This window comes from Triticum dicoccoides, chromosome 2B, assembly GCF_002162155.2.
Source record: "Triticum dicoccoides isolate Atlit2015 ecotype Zavitan chromosome 2B, WEW_v2.0, whole genome shotgun sequence".
In the NCBI taxonomy this organism is placed as follows: domain Eukaryota; kingdom Viridiplantae; phylum Streptophyta; class Magnoliopsida; order Poales; family Poaceae; genus Triticum; species Triticum dicoccoides.
Genome location: NC_041383.1, coordinates 728672590 through 728697121, shown reverse-complemented (window position 1 = coordinate 728697121; position 24532 = coordinate 728672590). Strand labels below are relative to the sequence as shown.

The 24532-nt window shown below is 50.0% G+C and overlaps 2 protein-coding genes and 1 pseudogene across 2 annotated transcripts; all 3 read right to left on the bottom strand.

Moving 5' to 3' along the window:
- Positions 1-3395: 3395 nt before the first annotated feature.
- LOC119368497 lies at positions 3396-4602 on the bottom strand (annotated as a pseudogene).
- A 1315-nt stretch (positions 4603-5917) lies between these two features.
- LOC119365916 lies at positions 5918-9672 on the bottom strand. The gene is made up of 6 exons (XM_037631567.1): positions 8755-9672; positions 7911-8074; positions 7502-7740; positions 7234-7433; positions 6442-6567; positions 5918-6360 (listed from the first exon to the last, which is right to left on the bottom strand). The coding sequence occupies exons 1-6, from the start codon at positions 9550-9552 to the stop codon at positions 6262-6264; spliced, it is 1626 nt and encodes a 541-aa protein (XP_037487464.1). The 5' UTR covers positions 9553-9672; the 3' UTR covers positions 5918-6261.
- A 936-nt stretch (positions 9673-10608) lies between these two features.
- Positions 10609-24210, bottom strand: LOC119365914 (leucine-rich repeat receptor protein kinase EMS1-like). Its single transcript, XM_037631566.1, has 5 exons — positions 23871-24210; positions 18341-18557; positions 15777-17918; positions 11137-11294; positions 10609-11033 (listed from the first exon to the last, which is right to left on the bottom strand). The coding sequence occupies exons 1-5, from the start codon at positions 24205-24207 to the stop codon at positions 10609-10611; spliced, it is 3279 nt and encodes a 1092-aa protein (XP_037487463.1). The 5' UTR covers positions 24208-24210.
- Positions 24211-24532: the final 322 nt, after the last annotated feature.

Genomic DNA, 24532 nt, shown 5'->3' with positions numbered 1-24532 from the left:
CCGGAACCCGAACAGCGACTTTCCATATATAAATCTTTACCTTCGGACCATTCCGGAACTCCTCGTGATGTCCGGGATCTCATCCGGGACTTCGAACAACATTCGGTAACAACATACAAACTTCCTTTATAACCCTAGCGTCATCGAACCTTAAGTGTGTAGACCCTACGGGTTCGGGAACCATGCAGACATGACCGAGACGTTCTCCGGTCAATAACCAACAGCGGGATCTGGATACCCATGTTGGCTCCCACATGTTCCACGATGATCTCATCGGATGAACCACGATGTCAAGAACTCAATCGACCCCGTATACAATTCCTTTTGTCTAACGGTATTGTACTTGCCCGAGATTCGATCGTCGGTATACCGATACCTTGTTCAATCTCGTCACTGGCAAGTCTATTTACTCATTCTGTAACACATCATCCCGTGATCAACCCCTTGGTCACATTGTGCACATTATGATGATGTCCTACCGAGTGGGCCCAGAGATACCTCTCCGTTTACACGGAGTGACAAATTCCAGTCTCGATTCGTGCCAACCCAACAGACACTTTCGGAGATACCTGTAGTGCACCTTTATATCCACCCAGTTACGTTGTGACGTTTGATACACCCAAAGCATTCCTACGGTATCCGGGAGTTGCACAATCTCATGGTCTAAGGAAATGATACTTGACATTAGAAAAGCTTTAGCATATGAACTACACGATCTTTGTGCTAGGCTTAGGATTGGGTCTTGTCCATCACATCATTCTCCTAATGATGTGATCCCGTTATCAATGACATCCAATGTCCATGGTCAGGAAACCGTAACCATCTATTGATCAACGAGCTAGTCAATTAGAGGCTTACTAGGAACATGGTGTTGTCTATGTACCCACACATGTATCTGAGTTTCCCTATCAATACAATTACAGCATGGATAATAACGATTATCATGAACAAGGAAATATAATATAATAATAACTAATTTATTATTGCCTCTAGGACATATTTCCAACAACCAGCTCCTCGGAAGTCTCCGGACGACGACCCGACGATGGAGACGGGCTCCGACAAGGACTCGACGTTGGAACCCGCGCCGGTCCATGCCAGCTTGACCATGGAGCAGACGCATACACACTATAAGGACCCCATGGCGGAGGAGCAGCCAACCCGTCATCGTTGTCGGTGTTCTAGCAGGCACATAAGGAGCACTGGTACAACCTCTTCCTCCTCGAGAAGCACCGGCTGACGGAGGGCCAAATATATAGCGAGCATGCGAGCGAGAAGGCAGTGGCGGCAAAGAACCTCAACTTCGTAGCTGAGCAGCGGGCGCTCTATGAGGATGGGCGCGCTCATGCCTCTGGCAACGCGGTCGTGCCGCAGCCGGATGCGGAGGCGACATAGGCGATCGCGGACGAGTACGCTAGCAGCTGCACGTTCGTGAAACTATGGTTCTTCCAACGATGTTTGCTTTTTCGGTTGGACCATAGTCTTGATGACTTCTCCTTCGTGATCAACTACAAAAGGTCAGAGTCTCAGAGTCTAGGACTTGAACTTGGTGGACCGGTTCACATGTATTTGTACTCTTAATTTGGTTAACATTTTCAAAAGAAAAAAAATGTTTTCCTTCTTATCGGACAAAGGAAAGGTGATCTCGCCAATCTGCCACCAGGACAGTTCTCTCCGTTGCCATCCTTTGGCGGCTCGTCTCCGCCGATGACCTCGGCCCTCGATGGTGAGGCGGGTCGCCGGATCCATGCGTGTGGATCATTTTAGGCCCTTGTTGCTTATGTTTTTAGACCGTTCATCGTTTTGGCTTTGGCGATGATGATGGCGACGCTTAATAAAGAACGAGTCGATGCGCCATATGATTGGGGATGAATTTGGAAACCAGATCGTTCAAGCAAGGATGAAGTGCCGGCGAGGACATCCTCGTGGTGGACTTGTGCCCTCAGGCTCCGCCATTGCAACCACGTTTGCTCCAGCGCCATCGCGGAGCTTGGGAGGTAATCCAGGAGCGAATGTAGATTGTGATCTGCATCAAAGGCATCTGAAAGATGGTGGATCGTGGGCTGGGTTCATGGTTCGTGGATGACAAGTATGGTCTCCTTATCCGACGTCTTAGTCGTGTGGGGGTGCCAAATATGAAGTTCGATGGCGTGTCCAGGTTGTTGCCCCGGTCTGATTCGTTGAACGGTAATGGCTTCACCTTTTGGTGAGCCACCTTGGAGGTCCGCAAAGCTGCATATCTATGATGGAGCCGCGTTGAGCTCGGATGAGGAGTTGATGCGTCATTTTTTTCCTTTGGTCGCTGCTGTGGTGGTGCGAGAGACGAGCGTTGGTGTCAAACTCGGAGGATTCTTCGGTATTGATTCTAATTTCCCTTCTTGACTGGTGTTTCTTTGTGCAAAGGCTAGCGTTCTACTGTTTTTTTAGTTTTATCAGGTCTATATTTACGTGTCTTGTACTATATATGATCTTTATGATATAAATGAGAAACATACTATCATGAGGAAAAATTATTAAGAAAAAAGAGATGCTACGCGTCGGCCGGGTAATGTTCAGAAAATGTCCGCCGCCTTTGTCCATCTTTCTCCATATGAAAGTGCTACGGGCACATAAAGATGTGGGTAGAGGAAGTCTCAAAAAGCGAAGGCCGAGCTGTAGGTCACGTGACCTGCACCGAAAAGTTGGATGGCAAGCTCGGCAGCTGTATGGTTTTCTTTCCATGAGCGTGCGCGAGCCTTTGCAACAAGACCCGTGTTGCACTCGACACTTTGCAACACAAGCCTTGCCTGCCGAACCGTTTTTCTTTGAAACAAGACATGTGTTTCAGAAACAAGACGCTTGTTGCAGAAAAAAAAACCTTCATACAACAGTTAGATTCAGTTGGGTCTTGTTTCTAAAAGATCCGCCGCCTCGCGAACCATTGAATTCAACGCGAGATAATCATTAGATTCAGCTGGCAGCTTTGCAACAAAAATGATGTTGCGTCAGATATTTGCAACAGAGTTCATGTTGCAGAACTTTTGCAACTGAGGTATTGTTGCAGATTTTTTTGCAACAAAGATAATGTTGCTTAATTTTTTTGTCTTCACTCGAAAGTCTTGCAACATCGATGGTGTTGCAGAATCTTTCTTGCAACAGGAAGGATTTTGCAATGTCGATCGTTCACCACGAGCTCCTTCATCTTCGTCGGTCTGCAACAGACCAATTGTTGCGATGGTAAGAATGCAATAATGGGTCAATTGCAAAACTAATAGTGATGGCCAATGGGCCACGTAGCGTGCGGAGAAGGCGGCGGACGCGAGAGCTGCGATCCGCCCGGTGATAAGAAGCGTTTCCCTTAAGAAAATGCAAAATTGTTGTGCGAGCCATGCCCCCTGGAGTTCTGTGTCCTTTTACGCATGATTAAGTATTGGCGTGCAAATCACGTACAACTGACTTGCATACATGGTCGCACTAGAAATCAAAGCATCCCGCATTATAATCACGTTTGGACGAAGGAGACATTTCCTTCCCCGAAAGTAATGTGCTCTTAGCACAACCGCAAGGCATCGATCACCTCCTTGCTCTGCATGGCTTGGTAGTAGTACACCGTGGCTGCCGTCAAAGAGAGGAGCTGCAGCGCACAAGACAGAAAAGCATGCACGGCCAACAAGCAGAAGCACACCGCCATGCTCGTCTTGGCATACACAAGAGCAACCCGGTACAGCGGAGCCACGGCGGTCGGCACGAAGTGCGCCACGAGCACCAGCAGGAGGCCCTCCTTTCTCCTCACCAGCGTCACGAGCCGCCACGCCTGCCGGAGCGCCCCCACGCCGCGGCACCTCCTGTCGACCACCGACGCGGCGACGCCCACCAACCCCACGGCGGTAAAGTAGAGGGAGGTGAGGAGCGCGATGAGGTAGACGAGACCCTGGACGGAGAGAACCCCCGAGAGCCCGGCCATCAGGGCGGGAGCAGGAATAATCAGCCGGCCAGGACCGCCGATGCGAAGTCAAGCGCGTCGACGACGGCGATGGTGATGGAAGGGCCCTTCAGGCTGATCCTCCCCTTGACCAGCTCGCGCAGGAGCTCTGCCAGCGAGTAGCGGTCGCCGGAGTAGGTCGTGGAGGCCGCGAAGAGGAAGAGGATCTTCTTGACGAAGCCGACCGCCAGGGCGACGATCACCTCGGAGAAGGCGATGAGGATGAGCCTCATGCCGTCTTGCTTTGGCCCCTCCATCTCCATGAGCTTGGCGTGTTCGGCGCTCGAGAAGTCGGTGTTGTTGACCTCGGTGGCATGGCTGGCCACGACGTCGGCGAGAGGCTGGACGAACACGAAATTGACTATGTGGTCAAGGAAGGCGGCGGCGGCAAAGAGGAGGAACAAGGGCGTGAAGAGCTTGGGGTTTAACGTGGGGAGGGTCAGCGCTTCCTTTAGGAAAGTAAAGCATGATGTGGTTTTGGCAGCCATGGTTCCTTTTTGGTAAGGTGATTTCAAGAACTGAAGGTTATTTGTTCAAAAAAAAAAAAGAACTGAAGGTTGAGGATGATCTGCCTGACGCTGTGGAGAAGGAGGAGATTTGTACGTTTGGGGAGGGGATGGCTGGGATATGCTCACCGGTCAACTGAGGAAGAGTTGAAAAAGGAACGGCACGTTGTGTTGTCGCTAAGGGACGACTTGGAAAAACCAAAAGAATCAAAGTACGACCCGCCCGCCGGTGGAGGAAATTGCAGAAACCACTTGTACAGCTTACAAATTATTGGTGTTTGCTATAGAGAACACAACTGTTAGTCTAACTAGTTGCAACCAGGTTCAGTATACTATACTCTGCTTGGTGCGGCGATGGTTAGGGTTTCCCCCGTCAGGGGGGAATCAGCTCTCCGTCGTCGCCACAATTCACGTCGAAGTAGGCGAACCACTCTTGTGGCAGCTAGGGTTACAACCTGATTACAATACGATGCTCTCAGACAGGGGTCGCTCGGCTTTATATATAGCCATGGATGTCTGGAGGTAAAAGGAAAAGAATAGCAAGTACAATAAAAAGTGTAAAAGGCGATTGTGCAAGTTTAGTGTACCTAGCTTTGGATGATAATTCCTTCAGGCCTTGTTTGGTTACACCCTGCCTGAAGGGGATTGGAGGGGTTTTGGGCGGGATTTGACTTACAGGGGATTCAATCCACTTCAATCCCTGTCAAACCCCTTTCAATTCCCTGTCAACCGAACGCAGCTTCACAGGGAGTGTCCCCCCATCACTTGGTAATTTGAGAGGTCTGAGCGGACTAAATCTCACAAAGAATGATCTGTCCGGCGAGTGTATGGCTCTCAGACGATTTAAGCATCGGAACCTGATAAACATTATCACCTGCTGCTCTAATATTGACTCCAGTCGCAATGACTTCCGAGCCCTTGTTTTCGAGTTCATGCCCAGCTTTAGCCTTGACAGATGGTTGCATCCAAGAACAGACGAGCCGTGGCACAAGTTGAGTATTGTCTGCCTGCTGAACATAGCGGTCGATGTTGCAGATGCGCTAGACTATCTTCACAGCAATAGTCAGCCATCAGTAATCTACTAGTACGATTTGAAGCCGAGCAACATCCTCCTTGAGAGTGACTGCACTGCCAAGGTTGCCGACTTTGGGCTTTCAAAGCTGATTGATGAGTACACAGATGTATTTGGATCCAGATTCAATTCCGGGAGCTCTGTCGGGATAAGGGGGACTATTTTATTTTTTTTGAAACGGAGGCAAAAGTTTTGCCTCATCCATTAATTAAGAAGAAGAGAGTTGCCTAGTTAATTTATGGAAAACCAGGCGAAAACCATCACAACCATGCTCAAAAGCACGACCCCATCCACATGTGAACTACTCCCGAATCATGGAGCCACGGGACCGAAGCACCCAACACACTACTACTGCAACCCACAACATATGGGTCCCTGTACTACAGTATGGTACACATGATAATTATCTAATTTACAGTATGGTACACATGATAATTATCTAATTTACAACACAATGTACAAATTGTTTGCTCTTGCTTCCCATGAAACAAAGGAAGAGGAGAAGGAAACTCGGTGCTATTATAATAATTGTACTTCTGTACAAGCCTCTGCTCAATTCAGAACCTAAATTATGAGTGGTCCTGCCAAATGCCCTTACATCAAATGAGCGAATACGTGCACTGAACTCTATATACCTCGAAAGTAATATACTCCACTTCTGTGTCCACTTCCGTATGGGCAGCTGCTGAACACTAGCAAATGAGCTTGGCCGTAAAACTTGATCAACGTTCTTCTCGACGGGGCCTGTTTGGGTCAGAAACCATGTCCATCATCATTTTCTCTGGAGAGTCTTCCCAGTTGCCAAAAGCTGCGAGATCAATCTGAAAAAAAAAGGAAGGAAATGTTATGGACAACAGTGATGTACACTGTAGAGAAGGGTCCTTGTTTGCTCGGCATAGCACCTTTCTCCGCTGCCCTGAGAAAATATCCTCCCTTTTCTTGAAAATATCCTGTTGCCGCTTTGTTGTTTGTCCACCAAGTCCCCATACTTCGAAGTCAAGTATTGAAGCCTCAACAGGTAAATAACCCTACATCACAATAATGGAGTAATATCATAATCTGCTTTCAGTGGCATTTTGGACTGTGAGCTAGGCTCATTAAGTATTTATTTGAGGCCACATACTGCTGCTGCCAAAGCTTGCAGATTTCAAAAGAAAAACAGTGATATGCAGTTCTGCCCTACAGAGGAAAACTTTCATAACCTATAAGTAATCTACATGCCCTGTTGGCCACTGAGTGGTTATCATCCATCTACCCTTGTTGCCTTTGGCACTATGTTTGGATTTTAAAAGCACTTTGGTTTGCTACTTTGGGGTAAACAAACTAGCTAATTCAAACAACCTGTAGTTCAGAGCCAAGACAGAAATGAAGGTTCCTTGCTGACAAGATTACCGAACATGGGAGCAACAAACTGGACCTAAGGCCTTGTACAATGCTAAGTGCTTAGTGAGGAAAATAAACAGGGTTTTCCTGAAGCACCAGTGCCAATTTCTGCATGAAAGGTGCCTAATTAAGCGTCTACCCTCTACAAGTAAGCCCTGGTGCTTAAATAAACACTGGTTTATTTCTCTAAGAACCTCCCCTAAAGCGCCTTGCATTAAACAAGGCCTAAGAGTTCTTTCGAGATTATACTAAGGTGGTTATAGCAATAATGATGAGATATTTAGTCAGAACTACCAAATGTGAAATTTTACCTGATTGGGAATGAGAGAACCATGTTGGTAAGTCTTGTCAACTGCATGATGGCGAATTGTAACTTTAGAGAAGTCCTCGTCGATAAAGACCCTCTCGTTTCCAATTGATCCGCCGAATGCTAAGCCAAGAGGCTTTGGTGTTGCCTCATACGTCTTTAGTTGAGTATGTAGGTGGCAATACATGATGTTCTTCTCCTTACCTGCTAGATTAGATAAACAGTGAGCTACAATCAAATGTGGCAAAGGACATAAGCAACAAAACTCATACCCGATGGCAGAAGCATGCGGAATATCGGATATGTGGCACATAGGAACCCAGAGCTACCGTAGAAAGTGCCTTTGTTCTCAAATCCATCCTCGGTTAATACACCAAGTCCCCATTTTTGGCCAGCATCAACATTATCACTACCAGCTTTCGAGAATGCCGAGATTAGAATTAGCGCTGGTCCCTTATACCCCTCAACACAAGACCAAAACCGGCTCAGACCTTTTCCATGAAGCGATGACCTACAAATATGTTCTAGATCAGAATTAAAACTTATAATGTAATCAGGTCATGACAGGATTTTACAAGATCACCTGATAAGTGATAACAACTGAAACTTACAATCTTGACAAGAAAAGTAGCTTGCAAAGATAATTACAAGAATACGAAGCAAAAAATGGCAAGAAGTAACCTATAAAGAAGGTCTTCTGTGTCCACTCCAATGACAGATGCTGGCAAAAACTTTTCACTCAATGTGTTTCTGACGCTGAGAGAGATTGACCATGCCCTCCCACGTGTTAATAGATATGCATCAGAAGTATCAAAAGTTGTGTTACCAGTTGAAACAGAGGTTTCCTGCTTGTAAGAAACAACTCTGGTTAGAAGAAATATTATGCCGAGTTTAAGCTTCATTATTATAAAGTCATCAGATATGATTCTAAATAATTGGACAAAACAAATAAAGATTCATTGTTGCAGCAAAATAATGAGGTCATGAACTCAGTGGGTTCCGACTGCAGGAGCTTCATCTTAGTACTAATAAAAAATTCTGAAGCAACTAACGGTTTTTCTAAACGATTTTCCCAGCCTCTGCATTGGAGTTATACACCAAGCTCAGAATCTATGTCTGGATATCTTCACAATTCCTACCTGGATTCTTAAGTTAGTTCTGAACAGTCACATATAAAGAAGAACAATCCGACTTTTCTAGCAAGCAGTGAGAATCTACATAATGCAGAACTTGCTGTTAATTTGTAGAATCAGAGTAGCCAGGACAGCTGATCATGAAATTAAGTGCTCTGGCAGCACAATACCTTCTATATGCCTCCTGGCAACACAATACCTAAGATACAATATAGTCAAGGGAAAACATGTAGAAATAGAAATTTGCCCATCATTTTGCACATCTACATATTATATGCACCTAACTGAACAATGGCAATGCGGCACATGAAGCGGCACCACAGTTGATATATTAAACAAGCTATTCAATCTTTCAGGATAGCAATTAATTCTGCAATGCATAATCGGATTACCTTCGTTGGATCAACCTCGGACGACCGGAACCTGTCCTGAACATACCGCGAGAGGCAGTTGCCAAGCCCGGGGACAGTCGAGATCACCCACGACGTGAACTCCTGCACCGAAACCCCCTTCCCGGCAGCGGAAACCTCCCAGCCCCAGACGTCCTCGTCATCGGCGACGGCGCCCGCGGACACGAGCGCCGACAGCACCAGATGCGACACGTCCGGGAGCAGCACCGGCTCACCCTTCCCCCCTTCCTCGCCGCCCGAAACCCTCGGCGCCAAGCCGCTCCACGCCATGACCCAGCACATGGACAGCAGCAGAGCGATCTCCCCCGGCGCGAGCTCCCCCACGACCTTCCCGCCCTCCTCATCCCCGCCGCCGTCCTCGTCCGGGCGGAACTGCACGCCGCAGGGCGCGCCCGCGGCGGCGCAGGCCGCGGCGTACACGCGGAGGAGCGCCGCCAGCGGCAGCGAGGCCCGGGCGCGCGCGCAGCAGGAGTTGAACCCCCTGAGGAAGGCGACCCAGTCCCCCGCCCCCGCGTCCGTGGAGGCGCCGCGGGAGAAGAAGAGGGAGGCGATGCTGGGGCCGAGGCTTGCGAGGAGGTCCTGGAGGTGCGCCGGAGTTTCAAGAGGGGGGGCGGAGCGGAAGGAGGCGGGCGGGAGGGAGAGGGTCGCGGCCAGGTCGGGGGAGCGGGAGAAGACGGCGCGGAGGAGCGGGAGGGAGAGGGCGGCGGAGGCGAGGGCCTCCTGCTCCCGCAGCTCGCGCGCCTCCGCGGGGGCGCTGGCGGTGGAGGAGGACCCGCCCATGGCTGCTGCTGCTGGTGATGGTGAGCTGTCGTCGGCGCGGCCGCGGTGGTGGAGTGGGGATCGGGGAAAGGTTGGAGACGGGGGGCTCTTGGGGGTTCGAGGGGGCGGAGAGAGGAGGGTGGAGGGGGCCGCGTGGCGGCAAGGGAGAGAGATGGATCGAGGTGTTTGATGGATTGCCGACGCGGTAACTCAAATTTGGTGATCTGGATTCTGGAGTTGGATTAGAGCTGGAGAGGTCGTGGGGCCGGCGATCCGTCGACGTGGGATATTTCCGAAGGACGACGGTAGAAGATGACGGAGACGTGGACTTCTACTTTACGCCGGCCTTCGTGAGAAACGTAACCAAGTTTGTTTCTTAATAACCAAAATCAATCGCGGTCTGTTGATTGCATGTTCAAATGTTTTCTGCTGATCACACTAAAAACATAGACATTCTACGAAAAGTTTACAATGTTTCTTGTCTAATTACGTGGTGGCTTCCTTATTTTATGGAAAGTTTTCAAGTTCACACATTTCAAAGTATTACTACGTCCAAATTAGGCCAATTCTAAACCACTACTTTTCTATTACTATTCGAATATGCCTCGCTCAACATATTTTTAGAGGCTTGTGGTCTATCTGCAGCCGTCAGTAAATCACATGTTGAGTGGATACAAGTGGTTAGCGGTTGATGCACGTTTTTAGAGGCTAATCTGCCACACATGTTTTGTTCCTGAAATATTGAGCAGATGTTCAGAAGGCCAGGGACAAGGAGGCTGATGGAGCAAATGCTCTTCAACGCTGACGGTGCTACAATCCCAATTATCCCACTGACCATGCACTTGATGTTCCATCGGTCTCATGGACGGTAGTATTTCTTACAGTGATTTGTATTTACTTCCGAGGAACATCAACTGCAGGTTTAGATGGTGATAATATTACAGCAGTGGCAGGTGCAGATGACCACCATCAGGTTACAACTCCGCTACCTGGGTAGGTACAATTAACTGAAGAGAAACAATGCAATACATTCATGACACTAACAAGGAGAACAAAACACATCACCACATAGACCGATCAATGCTGCTGAGACCCTTTCTTCGCTGCCACGGAAGCAGAGCAATCCTTCTTGATGTTCCTCAGCCTAGCGACCACATCGCTCATGCTCGGCCTCTGGTCACTAGAGTCGGCCCAACAGTCCAGGCCCAGCTCGAATGTCGACACAAGAAAGTCGCCCTTGCGGGCAGTGGAAGGCAATGTCGATGTAGTAGTATTGGTTTCGTGGTGAAAGCCGCGCCTGTTCATCTCTTCACCTTGCAGCAGCTTCTCGTCAACAACATCGACGAGCCTTGCTGGAAATGCTCGCGAAACCCACTGCCTGAGGCTGGATTCTCCAAGGAACACGGGGCTTGTGGGCCTCTTGCCGGTGAAGACTTCGAGCAGCATGATCCCAAAGCTGAACACGTTGCTCTTCCGTGACGCCTTCCCCATGTACGCAAGCTCTGTACAAGAAAGCGAAAAGTCGATAGCGGTAGCCAACCAAAGCAATAGCAGCTAATTTCTTGGCAAATGAATTGCTCAGGCATGGTCGTACCAAGTACGTACCTGGGGCCATGTACCCAATTGTCCCTGGCAGACTCGCTGAGACCATGGAGTTGTCATCGCCTAATAACTTCGCAATGCCAAAGTCGGCAACATGCGCCTTCATGTCCTCGTCAAACAGCACATTGCTAGGCTTCAGGTCGCGGTGTAGGACAACCTCACTGTAAGACAATAAGTTTTGGGGAACCAGCACAACCCTCTAGGGGTGGCTTATCTCATTATATATAATGGTTGTGTTACAATATGTACCATATACGTACATAGGTACAGAAGCTATACATAGTCTAACACCCTTCCTCAATCTTAGCCACTTTCTAAAGAACTGAGAAGGGTAAGATTGCGCCTACAAGCCTCAAACTGTGGCAGCGGTAAAGGCTTAGTGAAGATGTCTGCAAGTTGATCCTTAGATGAGATAAACTTGATCTGGAGTTGCTTCTGTGATACACGTTCCCGTACAAAGTGATAGTCAACTTCAATGTGTTTCATTCGGGCATGAAATACTGGATTTGCAGAAAGGTATGTAGCACCGATGTTATCACACCAAAGAATAGGAGGCTGTGGTTGAGACAAACCCAACTCCTGAAGCAAAGACTGCACCCAAATAATCTCTGCAGTAGCATTAGCCACAGCCTTGTACTCAGCTTCAGTACTGCTACGTGACACAGTAGCCTGTTTCCGAGCACTCCAGGCGATCAAATTAGAGCCAAAGAATACTGCATAACCCCCCGTGGATCGCCTGTCATCTGGGCTACCAGCCCAATCTGCATCAAAGAAGGCCGAAAGGACCCGAGAGGAAGTCGGCCGAATATGCATACCAAATGTCAGGGTGAACTGAACATAACGAAGAATGCGTTTAACAGCAGCCCAATGAGTATCTCTGGGAGCCTGAAGATACTGACAAACCCTGTTAACAGCATAAGAGATATCTGGTCTCGTGATCGTCAAGTACTGAAGTCCACCAACAATGCTCCTGTACTCTGTGGCATCCGCAGGAGACAAAAGCTCACCATCAACAGCTGTTATCTTGTCGGTAGACGACATGGGTGTGGTGGTCGGTTTGCACTTCAGCATGCCAGCTCTCTGTAACAACTTCAAGGAGTACTTCTTCTGCGTAAGGACAAGACCAGTAGCACGAGAAGTGACCTCAACTCCAAGAAAGTAGTGAAGCTTCCCAAGATCTTTGACCGCAAAATCAGCACCAAGAGAGCAGACAAGAGCATCAGCAACATACTGAGAAGAGCTGACAAGGATAATATCATCGACATATACCAAAAGATACATAGTGACTTCTGGCTTCTGTAGAAGAAATAACGAAGTGTCAGCAGTAGACGGCACAAACCCATGAGCACGAAGGGCAGAGGCAAGGCGGGCATGCCAGGCACGAGGAGCTTGCTTCAAACCATATAGTGCTTTGGAAAGACGACAGATATAGTCAGGACGATCAGGATCAGAGAAACCAGGCGGCTGTTTCATATAAACCTCTTCCTCCAAAAATCCATGTAGAAAAGCATTCTCCACATCAAGTTGACGAAGTGACCAACCACGAGAAACAGCAATGGAGAGAAGAAGCCGAATAGTGGTAGGCTTGACGACAGGACTGAAGGTGTCCTCATAGTCAAGACCATGACGCTGCCGAAAATCGCGAGCAACAAGTCGCGCTTTGTAACGCTCAATAGATCCATCCGAATGCTTCTTCACTTTGAATACCCATTTTGAGTCAATAACATTTACCCGTGGTGGTGGAGGAACGAGAGTCCATGTCTTGTTACGAAGAAGAGCATGAAACTCCTGCTCCATAGCCTCTCGCCAATGTGAAATGCGCAGGGCAGCCTGATATGAGCGAGGCTCAGAAGATGGATCCGCAACAGCAGCAGCCAAACAAGCAGCCAACCAAGCAACCGTACCATCCTTACGTTCCTTAGGTTTGAAAATGCCACTGCGACTGCGTGTATGTGGTCGGGACACAGGAACCACCGAGGTCGACGGAGCAGCCTGCAACGGGCTGGAGGACGGCGACGTTGACGAGTCAGTCGGTGACGAGGAGCCAGTCACGGTAGCCTCGGACTCGGTTGGCGAAGAAGGCCGACCCACCGGCGAAACCGGCAGAGCAGACGAAGCAGCTGGCGACTCCGGCATCACAGACCGGGCCGATGGCGAGCTCGGCATAGTGGGCCGTGGCGCGGCCGGTGTCGCGGGCCGATCCGCTGATGAAGGCGACGTGAGGACCCGAGCCGCGGGCGAAGATGGCGTGACGGGCCGAGCCGCAGGCGAAGACGGCGTGACGGGCCGAGCCGCGGGCGACTCGGCGGCCGCTGGCGAAACGGACCGAGCAGTGGAGATGCTCGGCGCGACGGGCTCGTCGGGTGACCATGCATGGGCACGCGAATCGATGCCATGCAACATAGGGCGATCGACGTGCCCACCAGAAGACGACGATGATGATGGTGAATCCTCCAACAGCTCCAAACGAGCTCCACGTCCGGTTCCTGCACCATGGTTAGGTAACAGCAAAGGAGAGTATGCAACATCATCAAATTGGTCAGAAGCAACAGAGGATGAATGCAGGGATGGTGGTTCGACAGTGGACACAGGAAGGTTGGCAAAGGGAAAAACATGCTCATCAAACACGACGTCCCGAGATATATAGACACGATTAGTGGGAACATGAAGACATTTGTAACCTTTATGAAGAGAGCTATAGCCAAAAAAAACACACTTCTTAGAACGAAACTCAAGCTTGCGCTTGTTATATGGACGAAGATGCGGCCAGCAAGCACACCCAAATACCTTGAGAAAGGTATAATCAGGTTGTTCATTAAGGAGAACCTCAATGGGAGTCTTCATGTTTAAAACACGAGTAGGAGTACGATTGATGAGAAAGCATGCAGTGGTGAAAGCATCACTCCAAAACCGAAACGGAACAGATGCATGGGCCAAAAGAGTAAGACCAGCTTCAACAATATGACGATGCTTACGTTCGACTGAACCATTCTGCTGATGTGTATGTGGACATGCTAAACGATGAGCTATCCCAAGCGACTGAAAGAAAGAGTTGAGGTTGCGATACTCGCCCCCCCAGTCTGACTGGACATGAACAATTTTGTGCTTGAGAAGACGTTCAACATGTTTTTGAAACTGAACAAAAATATCAAACACATCAGATTTGCGTTTAATAAGGTAAAACCAGATAAAGCGACTATAAGCATCAATGAAACTGATATAGTAATTATGACCACTGACAGAAGTCTGAGCAGGACCCCATACATCTGAAAACACAAGTTCTAAAGGATGTTTCACCTCACGACTGGACTCCGAAAAAGGAAGTTGATGACTCTTCCCCTGCTGACAAGCATCACACACTGCTACATCTTTATGACTAGACAAACTAGGAAGCTCATGATGACGCAAAATATGACGGACAATAGGTGTGGCCGGGTGACCAAGACGAGCATGCCACTGTGACGGAGAGACCCGGACTTCACTGAAAACACGAGCGACACCAGGATGCTCCAGACGGTAGAGGCCCTGGCACAACCGCCCACTAAGAAGAATGTCCCTCGTGCCCCGATCCTTAATAAAAAGATCAAAAGGGTGAAATTCACAAAGCACATTATTATCACGTGTGAGTTTAGGAACTGAAAGAAGATTACGGGTCACAGATGGAACTCGAAGAACATTGCGAAGCTGAAGACTCCTATTGGCATGTCTAGTGAGAAGAGATGCTTGACCAATATGAGAGATGTGCATACCTGCTCCATTGGCGGTGTGGATCTTGTCGGAGCCATGATAGGGTTCACGAGTGTGAAGCTTCCCCATCTCGCTGGTTAGATGCTCTGTCGCCCCAGAGTCCATGTACCAGTGTGGATCGATGGAGTAGGACTGAGTGTGTCCCTGTTGCTTCTGCGGCGCGGGACGATCAGCCATGGCGACCTGACGGGCATTGTTGCGTGTATCTTTGCCGTCATTGCCAAGACCAAGGAAGCTTCGCTGGAAGCGCTTATGACACTTGGAGGCCCAGTGCCCATCGCGGCCACAAAGCTGACACACACGTGGACCGCCAGCCCCCGGTAAGGTCGCAGTAGGTGGGGGGGCCGAGGCGGGCGACGGTGGCAGCCCCAAGGGAGACCGGGGTGATGAAGAAGAGCGGCCACCCTTGATGGCGGCGTTGGCCGAGAGGGAGCCAGTGCCCGTGGTGCGGCGAGTCTCGACCCGTTGCTCAGTGAGAAGGAGCCGAGAGAAAACCTCGTGTGCCAGCATGGGTGTCGAGTTGCCCCGCTCGTTGATGATCTCGACTAAGGCATCATACTCCTCATCAAGACCATTGACAATAAACGAGTTGAACTCGGAGTCGGTGAGGGGCTGTCCAATGGAGGCCAATGTGTCGGCGAGGCCCTTGACCTTGTTGTAGAACTCAGTGGCAGTGGAGTCAAGCTTCTGACACTCTCCAAGCTGACGACAGAGTGCAGAGACACGAGCCTGGGACTGCGCTGCAAAGGTGCGCTCAAGGATGGTCCAGGCCTCATGAGACGTCTTCGCGAAGACAACAAGGCCGGCAACTGCCGGCGAGAGCGACCCCTGGATGGAGGAGAGGTTCGCCTGGTCCTGCCCCGTCCAGACGCGATGGGCTATACATAGTCTAACACTCACAGTGATGATGGTGCAGATACTCCATTGCCTCCGACACGCCAAGCATAATGTCCAGTCTCTTGATGAATCCTAGTGGTTCACTATTTTCAGTGTGCAAGCATGTCTCCAAGCTACCATTGGGCATGTACTGAAGCAGCAGTGCTCTAAAATCCAAGTTGGAACAGGTATTCAATATCCGTATCAAGTTGCGATGCCGGGCCATCCGCAACACTTGACATTCAGCATCAAAGCTCCTGACGGCCTGCTCAAGTTGCATGTTGAGCACTTTTATCGCCACCACCAAACCATCGTCCAGTTGGCCCTTGAAAACTTTTCCGAAACTTCCAACTCCAAGTAGGTTGTCCTCATTGAAATTTTCAGTGGCACGAGCAACCTCATGGTAGGACACTAACCTATGGCTGATTGGATCAACTCCATCAGCAGCAGGCGTTACCTCTCCCTGCTTCAGACTGTTCCTTCTTATCAGCAGGTATAAGCAAATAGCTATAGCCGCTAATGTTAAAGCAAAAGAAGGTAGTAAGAACTTTAGTAAATGTCCATTATTATCAGAGTGAGAGGTATCCAGGCATGGCAAAAACCCTAAACGGGGAGCACCGCACAGACCAAAGTTTCCTATCAGAGATTGCAAGGTGATGTTTCTGAAAACACCTTCATCTGGTATTGAACCTTGTAGCTCATTGAAGGACAGGTTCAGGCTTGTGAGGTAGGTTAAGTTTGTCAAGTACTTTGGGATGGTACCCGAGAAGTTGTTGGAAGATAGGTCCAGTGTTCCTAAGCTAATTAAATTGTGAAAACTGTATGGAATAGAATTTTGAAATGAGTTGTGAGACAGGCTTAGGTAAGTTAGCATCCGGAGCTGTCCAAAGGAATCTGGAAGGCTGCCAACCAAGTTGTTGTTGGAGAGATCTATTTTGTTAATCTGTTTCATGTGGCCGAGATCAAAAGGCAATGCACCAGTCAGAGAGTTATGGGACAGATTGTTATAAGACAAGGAAATGTATTCCAACAAAGTGAGATTACCAAGGCCATCTGGTATAGAACCAGAGAATTTGTTGTTGTAGAGAAATAATTGTACCAGTCTCTTGAGCATACCAATTCGCGCCGGGATGGGACCAACAAAGCTATTCCCTGAGATGTCAATTCTCTCAAGGTTCTCCATAGTCGTGATGGATTCTGGGATCGACTGGCTTAGTTGGTTGTTCATAAGGATCAACGAGCTGACACCACTTAGATTTGATATTGTCGATGGAATTCCTCCTGTCAACTTGTTGCCAGTTGCATCAAAACTCACAAGCTTCTTGGAGAGGTTTCCAGTATAGTCAGGAAGGCCTCCACTGAAATCATTCACCTGCAAATTTATGAGACGGAGCTCCCTGCAATTCGAGAGACCATCCAAGAAGCCAAGCTCCCCTTGGAAGCGGTTTGATCCAAGATCGAGGAGTTGTAGTGATCTCATGTTCCCAAGTGTTGCTGGTACTGACCCGGTCAGTAGATTGAGGGCCAACCCTATTGCGGTTAATGATGTCAAGTTGCCAAGAAAAGTAGGAAAAGAACCTGTGAGTCCATTAGATGAAAGCTCCAAAATATTGAGCTGCCTCAACTTGCTCAATTCAATCGGGATCTCTCCATTGAGCTTGCAGAATGAGAGGTCAAGCCTGGTGAGCATGGTAAGATTCCCAAGAACACGAGGGATTTGCCCAACAAGTTCGTTCCCCCCAGCTAAAAGGCCGGAAAGGAATGGCAGCTCACCCAGCCATGCCGGCACAGGACCCGTAAAGAAATTCTGAGATAGAGAGATGATCCTGATGTTCTTGCACGAAGCAAGGCCTGAAGGAATCGGACCTGTGAAGTAGTTCTGAGAGAGGGATATTACTTGCAACATGGGGAGACTAAGGCTACCATTGCTGCCAGGAACAGGGCCAGTCAGATTGTTACTGGCCATATACAGCATCCTAAGTCTAGACATATTGAAAATGGCCGAGGGAACTGGTCCAGAGAGCTGGTTTCGCTGCAGGCCAAGGAAGTCAAGCATGGGCAAGGAGCCGACGCTGTCAGGTATCGACCCAGACAGACTGTTGTTCCCAAAGGAGACATAGCTTAGTAGAGGTGTGTTGTTGAACAGATGAGTTGGTATCTGACTGTTGGGATTCCGCCCACAGGATCGATCACATCAAATCACGATGAACACACACATGCAGAAACTTTTGCCAAAGGCACGTGTCGTGCTTCTCTTCTCTTTATTTCTTTTCTGGTTTTTCTCCACTCACGGTACAATAACTAGCCCTGCCTGTGTATATATACACGCAGGACCAAGCCCTCACGTTCAACTCTATCTTAATCTGACCCTATATTCTAATCGGACTCATACTAGTATTGCCTATACTAGACACGCCAACTAAACTCTAATCCAAACCGGACTCGTACTACGTGCGCTTTAGCACACATAGGGACACGCCTATTACATGGAGGACTAACCAAAAACTACACGGCCTTCCTAATCCTAGCTAACTAAACTTACCACGTGACACCAAAACATTTAAGACAAGATTATTGCCAACACTGACCACTCAAGTAGTTGGCATGCAGAGCTATGTAGGCAAGGTTGCGCAATCCTTGCATCTCCGTTGGGATTTGACCAGACAGCATGTTGCCGCTCACATCAAGAACTTGGAGACCTGTAAGGTTCCCAAAGGTCGATGGAATGGAGTGAGACAAGTTGTTGTGTGCAAGATTGAGCCGCCTAAGGCGACGCAGCCGGCCGAGGTCGGCGGGGATTGTAAGACAATAAGTTTTGGGAACCAGCACAACCCTCTAGGGGTGGCTTATCTCATTATATATAATGGTTTTGTTACAATACGTACATAGGTACAGAAGTTATATATAGTCTAACACCCTCCCTCAATCTTAGCCACTTTCTAAAGAACTGAGAAGGGTAAGATTGCGCCTACAAGCCTCAAACTGTGGCAGTGGTAAAGGCTTAGTGAAGATATCTGCAAGTTGATCCTTAGACGAGATAAACTTGATCTGAAGTTGCTTCTGTGATACACGTTCCCGTACAAAGTGATAGTCAACTTCAATGTGTTTCGTTCGGGCATGAAATACTGGATTTGCAGAAAGGTATGTAGCACCGATGTTATCACACCAAAGAATAGGAGGCTGTGGTTGAGACAAACCCAACTCCTGAAGCAAAGACTGCACCCAAATAATCTCTGCAGTAGCATTAGCCACAGCCTTGTACTCAGCTTCAGTACTGCTACGTGACACAGTAGCCTGTTTCCGAGCACTCCAGGCGATCAAATTAGAGCCAAAGAATACTGCATAACCCCCCGTGGATCGCCTGTCATCTGGGCTACCAGCCCAATCTGCATCAGAGAAGGCCGAAAGGACCCGAGAGGAAGTCGGCCGAATATGCATACCAAAAGTCAGGGTGAACTGAACATAACGAAGAATGCGTTTAACAGCAGCCCAATGAGTATCTCTGGGAGCCTGAAGATACTGACAAACCCTGTTAACAGCATAAGAGATATCTGGTCTCGTGATCGTCAAGTACTGCAGTCCACCAACAATGCTTCTGTACTCTGTGGCATCCGCAGGAGACAAAAGCTCACCATCAACAGTTGTTATCTTGTCGGTAGACGACATGGGTGTGGTGGTCGGTTTGCACTTCAGCATGCCGGCTTTTTGTAACAACTCCAAGGAGTACTTCTTCTGCGTAAGGACAAGACCAGTAGCACGAGAAGTGACCTCAACTCCAAGAAAGTAGTGAAGCTTCCCAAGATCTTTGACCGCAAAATCAGCACCAAGAGAGCAGACAAGAGCATCAGCAGCATACTGAGAAGAGCTGACAAGGATAATATCATCGACATATACCAAAAGATACATGGTGACTTCTGGCTTCTGTAGAAGAAATAATGAAGTGTCAGCAGTGGACGGCACAAACCCATGAGCACGAAGGGCAGAGGCAAGGCGGGCATGCCAGGCACGAGGAGCTTGCTTCAAACCATATAGTGCTTTGGAAAGACGACAGATATAGTCAGGACGATCAGGATCAGAGAAACCAGGCGCCTGTTTCATATAAACCTCTTCCTCCAAAAATCCATGTAGAAAAGTATTCTGCACATCAAGTTGACGAAGGGACCAACCACGAGAAACAGCAATGGAGAGAAGAAGCCGAATAGTGGTAGGCTTGACGACAGGACTGAAGGTGTCCTCATAGTCAAGACCATGACGCTGCCGAAAACCGCGAGCAACAAGTCGCGCTTTGTAACGCTTAATAGATCCATCCGAATGATTCTTCACTTTGAATACCCATTTTGAGTCAATAACATTTACCCGTGGTGGTGGAGGAACGAGAGTCCATGTCTTGTTACGAAGAAGAGCATGAAACTCCTGCTCCATAGCCTCTCGCCAATGTGGAATGCGCAGGGCAGCCTGATATGAGCGAGGCTCGGAAGATGGATCCGCAACAGCAGCAGCAGCCAAACAAGCAGCCAACCAAGCAACCGTACCATTCGTACGTTCCTTAGGTTTGAAAATGCCACTGCGACTGCGTGTATGTGGTCGAGACACAGGAACCACCGAGGTCGACGGAGCAGCCTGCAACGGGCTGGAGGACGGCGACGTTGACGAGTCAGCCGGTGACGAGGAGCCAGGCACGGTAGCCTTGGACTCAGTCGGCGAAGATGGCCGGCCCACCGGCGAAACCGGCAGAGCAGACGAAGCAGCTGGCGACTCCGGCATCCCAGACCGGGCCGATGGCGAGCTCGGCATAGTGGGCCGTGGCGCGGCCGGTGTCGCGGGCCGATCCGCTGATGAAGGCGACGTGAGGACCCGAGCCGCGGGCGAAGACGGCGTGACGGGCCGAGCCACGGGCGACTCGGCGACCGCTGGCGAAAAAGGCCGAGCCGCTGGAGACTTGGCGATCACTGGCGTAGCAGACCGAGCAGTGGAGATGCTCGGCGCGACGGGCTCATCGGGTGACCATGCATGGGCACGCGAATCGATGCCATGCAACAGAGGGCGATCGACATGCCCACCAGAAGACGACGATGATGATGGTGAATCCTCCAACAGCTCCAAACGAGCTCCACGTCCGGTTCCTGCACCATGGTTAGGTAACAGCAAAGGAGAGTATGCAACATCATCAAATTGGTCAAAAGCAACAGAGGATGAATGCAGGGATGGTGGTTCGACAGTGGACACAGGAAGGTTGGCAAAGGGAAAAACATGCTCATCAAACACGACGTCCCGAGATATATAGACACGATTAGTGGGAACATGAAGACATTTGTAACCTTTATGAAGAGAGATATAGCCAAGGAAAACACACTTCTTAGAACGAAACTCAAGCTTGCGCTTGTTATATGGACGAAGATGCGGCCAGCAAGCACACCCAAATACCTTGAGAAAGGTATAATCAGGTTGTTCATTAAGGAGAACCTCAATGGGAGTCTTCATGTTTAAAACACGAGTAGGAGTACGATTGATGAGAAAGCATGCAGTGGTGAAAGCATCACTCCAAAACCGAAACGGAACAGATGCATGGGCCAAAAGAGTAAGACCAGCTTCAACAATATGACGATGCTTACGTTCGACTGAACCATTCTGCTGATGTGTATGTGGACATGCTAAACGATGAGCTATCCCAAGCGACTGAAAGAAGGAGTTGAGGTTGCGATACTCGCCCCCCCAGTCCGACTGGACATGAACAATTTTGTGCTTGAGAAGATGTTCAACATGTTTTTGAAACTGAACAAAAATATCAAACACATCAGATTTGCGTTTAATAAGGTAAAGCCAGGTAAAGCGACTATAAGCATCAACGAAACTGATATAGTAATTATGACCACTGACAGAAGTCTGAGCAGGACCCCATACATCTGAAAACACAAGTTCTAACGGATGTTTCACCTCACGACTGGACTCCAAAAAAGGAAGTTGATGACTCTTCCCCTGCTGACAAGCATCACACACTGCTACATCTTTATGACTAGACAAACTAGTAAGCTCATGACGACGCAAAATATGACGGACAATAGGTGTGGCCTGGTGACCAAGACGAGCATGCCATTGTGACGGAGAGACCCGAACTCCACTGAAAACGCGAGCGACGCCAGGATGCTCCAGACGGTAGAGGCCCTGGCACAACCGCCCACTAAGAAGAATGTCCCTCGTGCCCCGATCCTTAATAAAAAGATCAAAAGGGTGAAATTCACAAAGCACATTATTATCACGTGTGAGTTTAGGAACTGAAAGAAGATTGCGGGTCACAGATGGAACGCGAAGAACATTGCGAAGCTGAAGACTCCTATTGGCATGTCTAGTGAGAAGAGATGCTTGACCAATATGAGAGATGTGCATACCTGCTCCATTGGCGGTGTGGATCTTGTCGGAGCCATGATAGGGTTCATGAGTGTGAAGCTTCCTCATCTCGCTGGTCAGATGCTCTGTCGCCCCAGAGTCCATGTACCAGTGTGGATCGATGGAGTAGGACTGAGTGTGTCCCTGGTGCTTCTGCGGTGCGAGACGATCAGCCATGGCGACCTGACAGGCATTGTTGCGTGTATCTTTGCCGTCATTGCCAAGACCAAGGAAGCTTCGCTGGAAGCGCTTATGACACTTGGAGGCCCAGTGCCCATCGCGGCCACAAAGCTGACACACACGTGGACCGCCAGCCCCCGATAAGGTCGCAGTAGGTGGGGGGGCCGAGGCGGGCGACGGTGGCAGCCCCAAGGGAGACCGGGGTGATGAAGAAGAGCGGCCACCCTTGGTGGCGACGTTGGCCGAGAGAGAGCCAGTGCCCCTGGTGCGGCGAGTCTCGACCCGTTGCTCAGTGAGAAGAAGCCGAGAGAAAACCTCGTGTGCCAACATGGGTGTCGAGTTACCCCGCTCATTGATGATCTCGACTAAGGCATCATACTCCTCATCAAGACCATTGACAATAAACGAGTTGAACTCGGAGTCGGTGAGGGGCTGTCCAATGGAGGCCAATGTGTCGGCAAGGCCCTTGACCTTGTTGTAGATCTCAGTGGCCGTGGAGTCAAGCTTCTGACACTCTCCAAGCTGACGACGGAGTGCAGAGACACGAGCCTGGGACTGCGCTGCAAAGGTGCGCTCAAGGATGGTCCATGCCTCATGAGACGTCTTCGCGAAGACAACAAGGCCGGCAACTGCCGGCGAGAGCGACCCCTGGATGGAGGAGAGGTTCGCCTGGTCCTGCCCCGTCCAGACGCGATGGGCCGGATTGTAGACCGGACCGTGCACGCTGTCTACCAGCGCGGGTGGGCAGGGAAGCGATCCGTCGACGTAGCCTAGCAGGTAGTGACTCCCCAAGAGCGGGAGAACCTGCGCACGCCAGAAGATGTAGTTGTCTGCGGAGAGCTTGATGGTGATGAGATGACCGAAGTGAAACGGCGGCGGCGAAGACGATCCCATCGAGGAGGCTGCCTGGGGTGCAAACACCATGGAGGCAGCCGGAGGCACCGAAGCCGATGCGGGAGGAGGCGGGACCGCAGCCAGGGCGGGCGCCGCAAAGCTCGCGGCCGGTGCGGACGCCGCAAGGCCCGCGGCCGGGGCGGACGCCGCCAACCCCGCCAGCGGGGCGGTGTGATCCGCTCGCGGCAGGAGCGGCGGGACGACGCCTGCGGAATCTGCAGCAGACGGCGGCGCCGCGGTGTGGACCACGAGGTCACGCCCGAGCGAGGGCGCCGGCGGCGTGGAGAAGACGGAGCCGATGCTCCTTGTCCCGATCGGAGCCGGAACGGAGACGGCATCGAGCGGGAGGTTGAGCAGAGCCGCAAGAGAGGCCGGGAGGAAGCCCGCAGCAGTGGAACTGGTGGCGGCGGCGCTCGACATGGCGGCGGCGCGATCGGTGGCGCGGCGGCGGCGGTGAAGGCGGCGGCGGCTGCGGCGGCGGTGCGGGTATTAGGGTTTAGAAGCGGAAGCGATCGTAACCTAGCGTGATACCATGTAAGACAATAAGTTTTGGGAACCAGCATAACCCTCTAGGGGTGGCTTATCTCATTATATATAATGGTTTTGTTACAATACGTACATAGGTACAGAAGTTATACATAGTCTAACAGGGATGGAGCCGACGAGGTTGGAGCTGGTGAGGTTGAGAACAGAGAGGAAGGAGAGGTTTCCAAGGTGAGGGGCGAGCTGACCATGGAGGGGCACGCCCGGCAACTCCAGGGCGGTGACGCGATGGCTTTGGCGCCGGCCGCATGACACGCCTACCCAGCGGCAGAAGGACACATTGGTAGCCCAACTGTTGCGGAGGACGCCGAGTGGGTCGGACAGCTGCGCCTTGAACGCAAGCAGCGCGTCGAGGTCAGTGTCATTGCTGCTAGGAAGGGAAGGAGCAGCGAGCACGGTCGCCAGCAGCGGTACTAGTGCGAGTATAATGAGGCGAAATGCCATGGCCATGGACAGTGCTGGCTAGCCAAGCTATGAGCAGCAACCATAGAGTACTCTCTTCTTAAGTAAGGAAGAGTGGAAGACCCTGACTTGGTGAGCTTGTGGAAATAGTCAATGCATACCTTGAGAGAGTAAACAATTTGTTTTCCTGCAGCCTAGAGAGCGACTAAAGCATTGCCTTGCATACATACATGATCAATTCTCAAATCCTAAAATGCAAGACCCCTCAACAGTTTTAGTCGTGATTGATTATCGCAGGTTCACACTTAACAACAACTTGGATTGCATGGTTTTCTCCTCTGGACATAGACTAAACGTTCGGTGGGATGAACTC

What these genes read in the sequence shown, in the direction of transcription:
- LOC119365916 (XM_037631567.1), bottom strand. Translation starts at nt 9,552, where the DNA reads ATGGGCGGGTCCTCCTCCACCGCCAGCGCCCCCGCGGAGGCGCGCGAG. An exon ending in CCGCATGCTTCTGCCATCGG is followed by an intron (nt 7,434 to 7,501) that starts GTATGAGTTTTG and finishes CTAATCTAGCAG; the next exon opens with GTAAGGAGAAGAACATCATG. An exon ending in TCTCAGGGCAGCGGAGAAAG is followed by an intron (nt 6,361 to 6,441) that starts GTGCTATGCCGA and finishes TTTTTTTTTCAG; the next exon opens with ATTGATCTCGCAGCTTTTGG.
- LOC119365914 (XM_037631566.1), bottom strand. Translation starts at nt 24,207, where the DNA reads ATGGCCATGGCATTTCGCCTCATTATACTCGCACTAGTACCGCTGCTG. An exon ending in CAGCTCCAACCTCGTCGGCT is followed by an intron (nt 18,558 to 23,870) that starts CCATCCCTGTTA and finishes CTTATTGTCTTA; the next exon opens with CAATCCCCGCCGACCTCGGC. An exon ending in CTGCACCATCATCACTGTGA is followed by an intron (nt 11,295 to 15,776) that starts GTGTTAGACTAT and finishes ATTGTCTTACAG; the next exon opens with TGAGGTTGTCCTACACCGCG.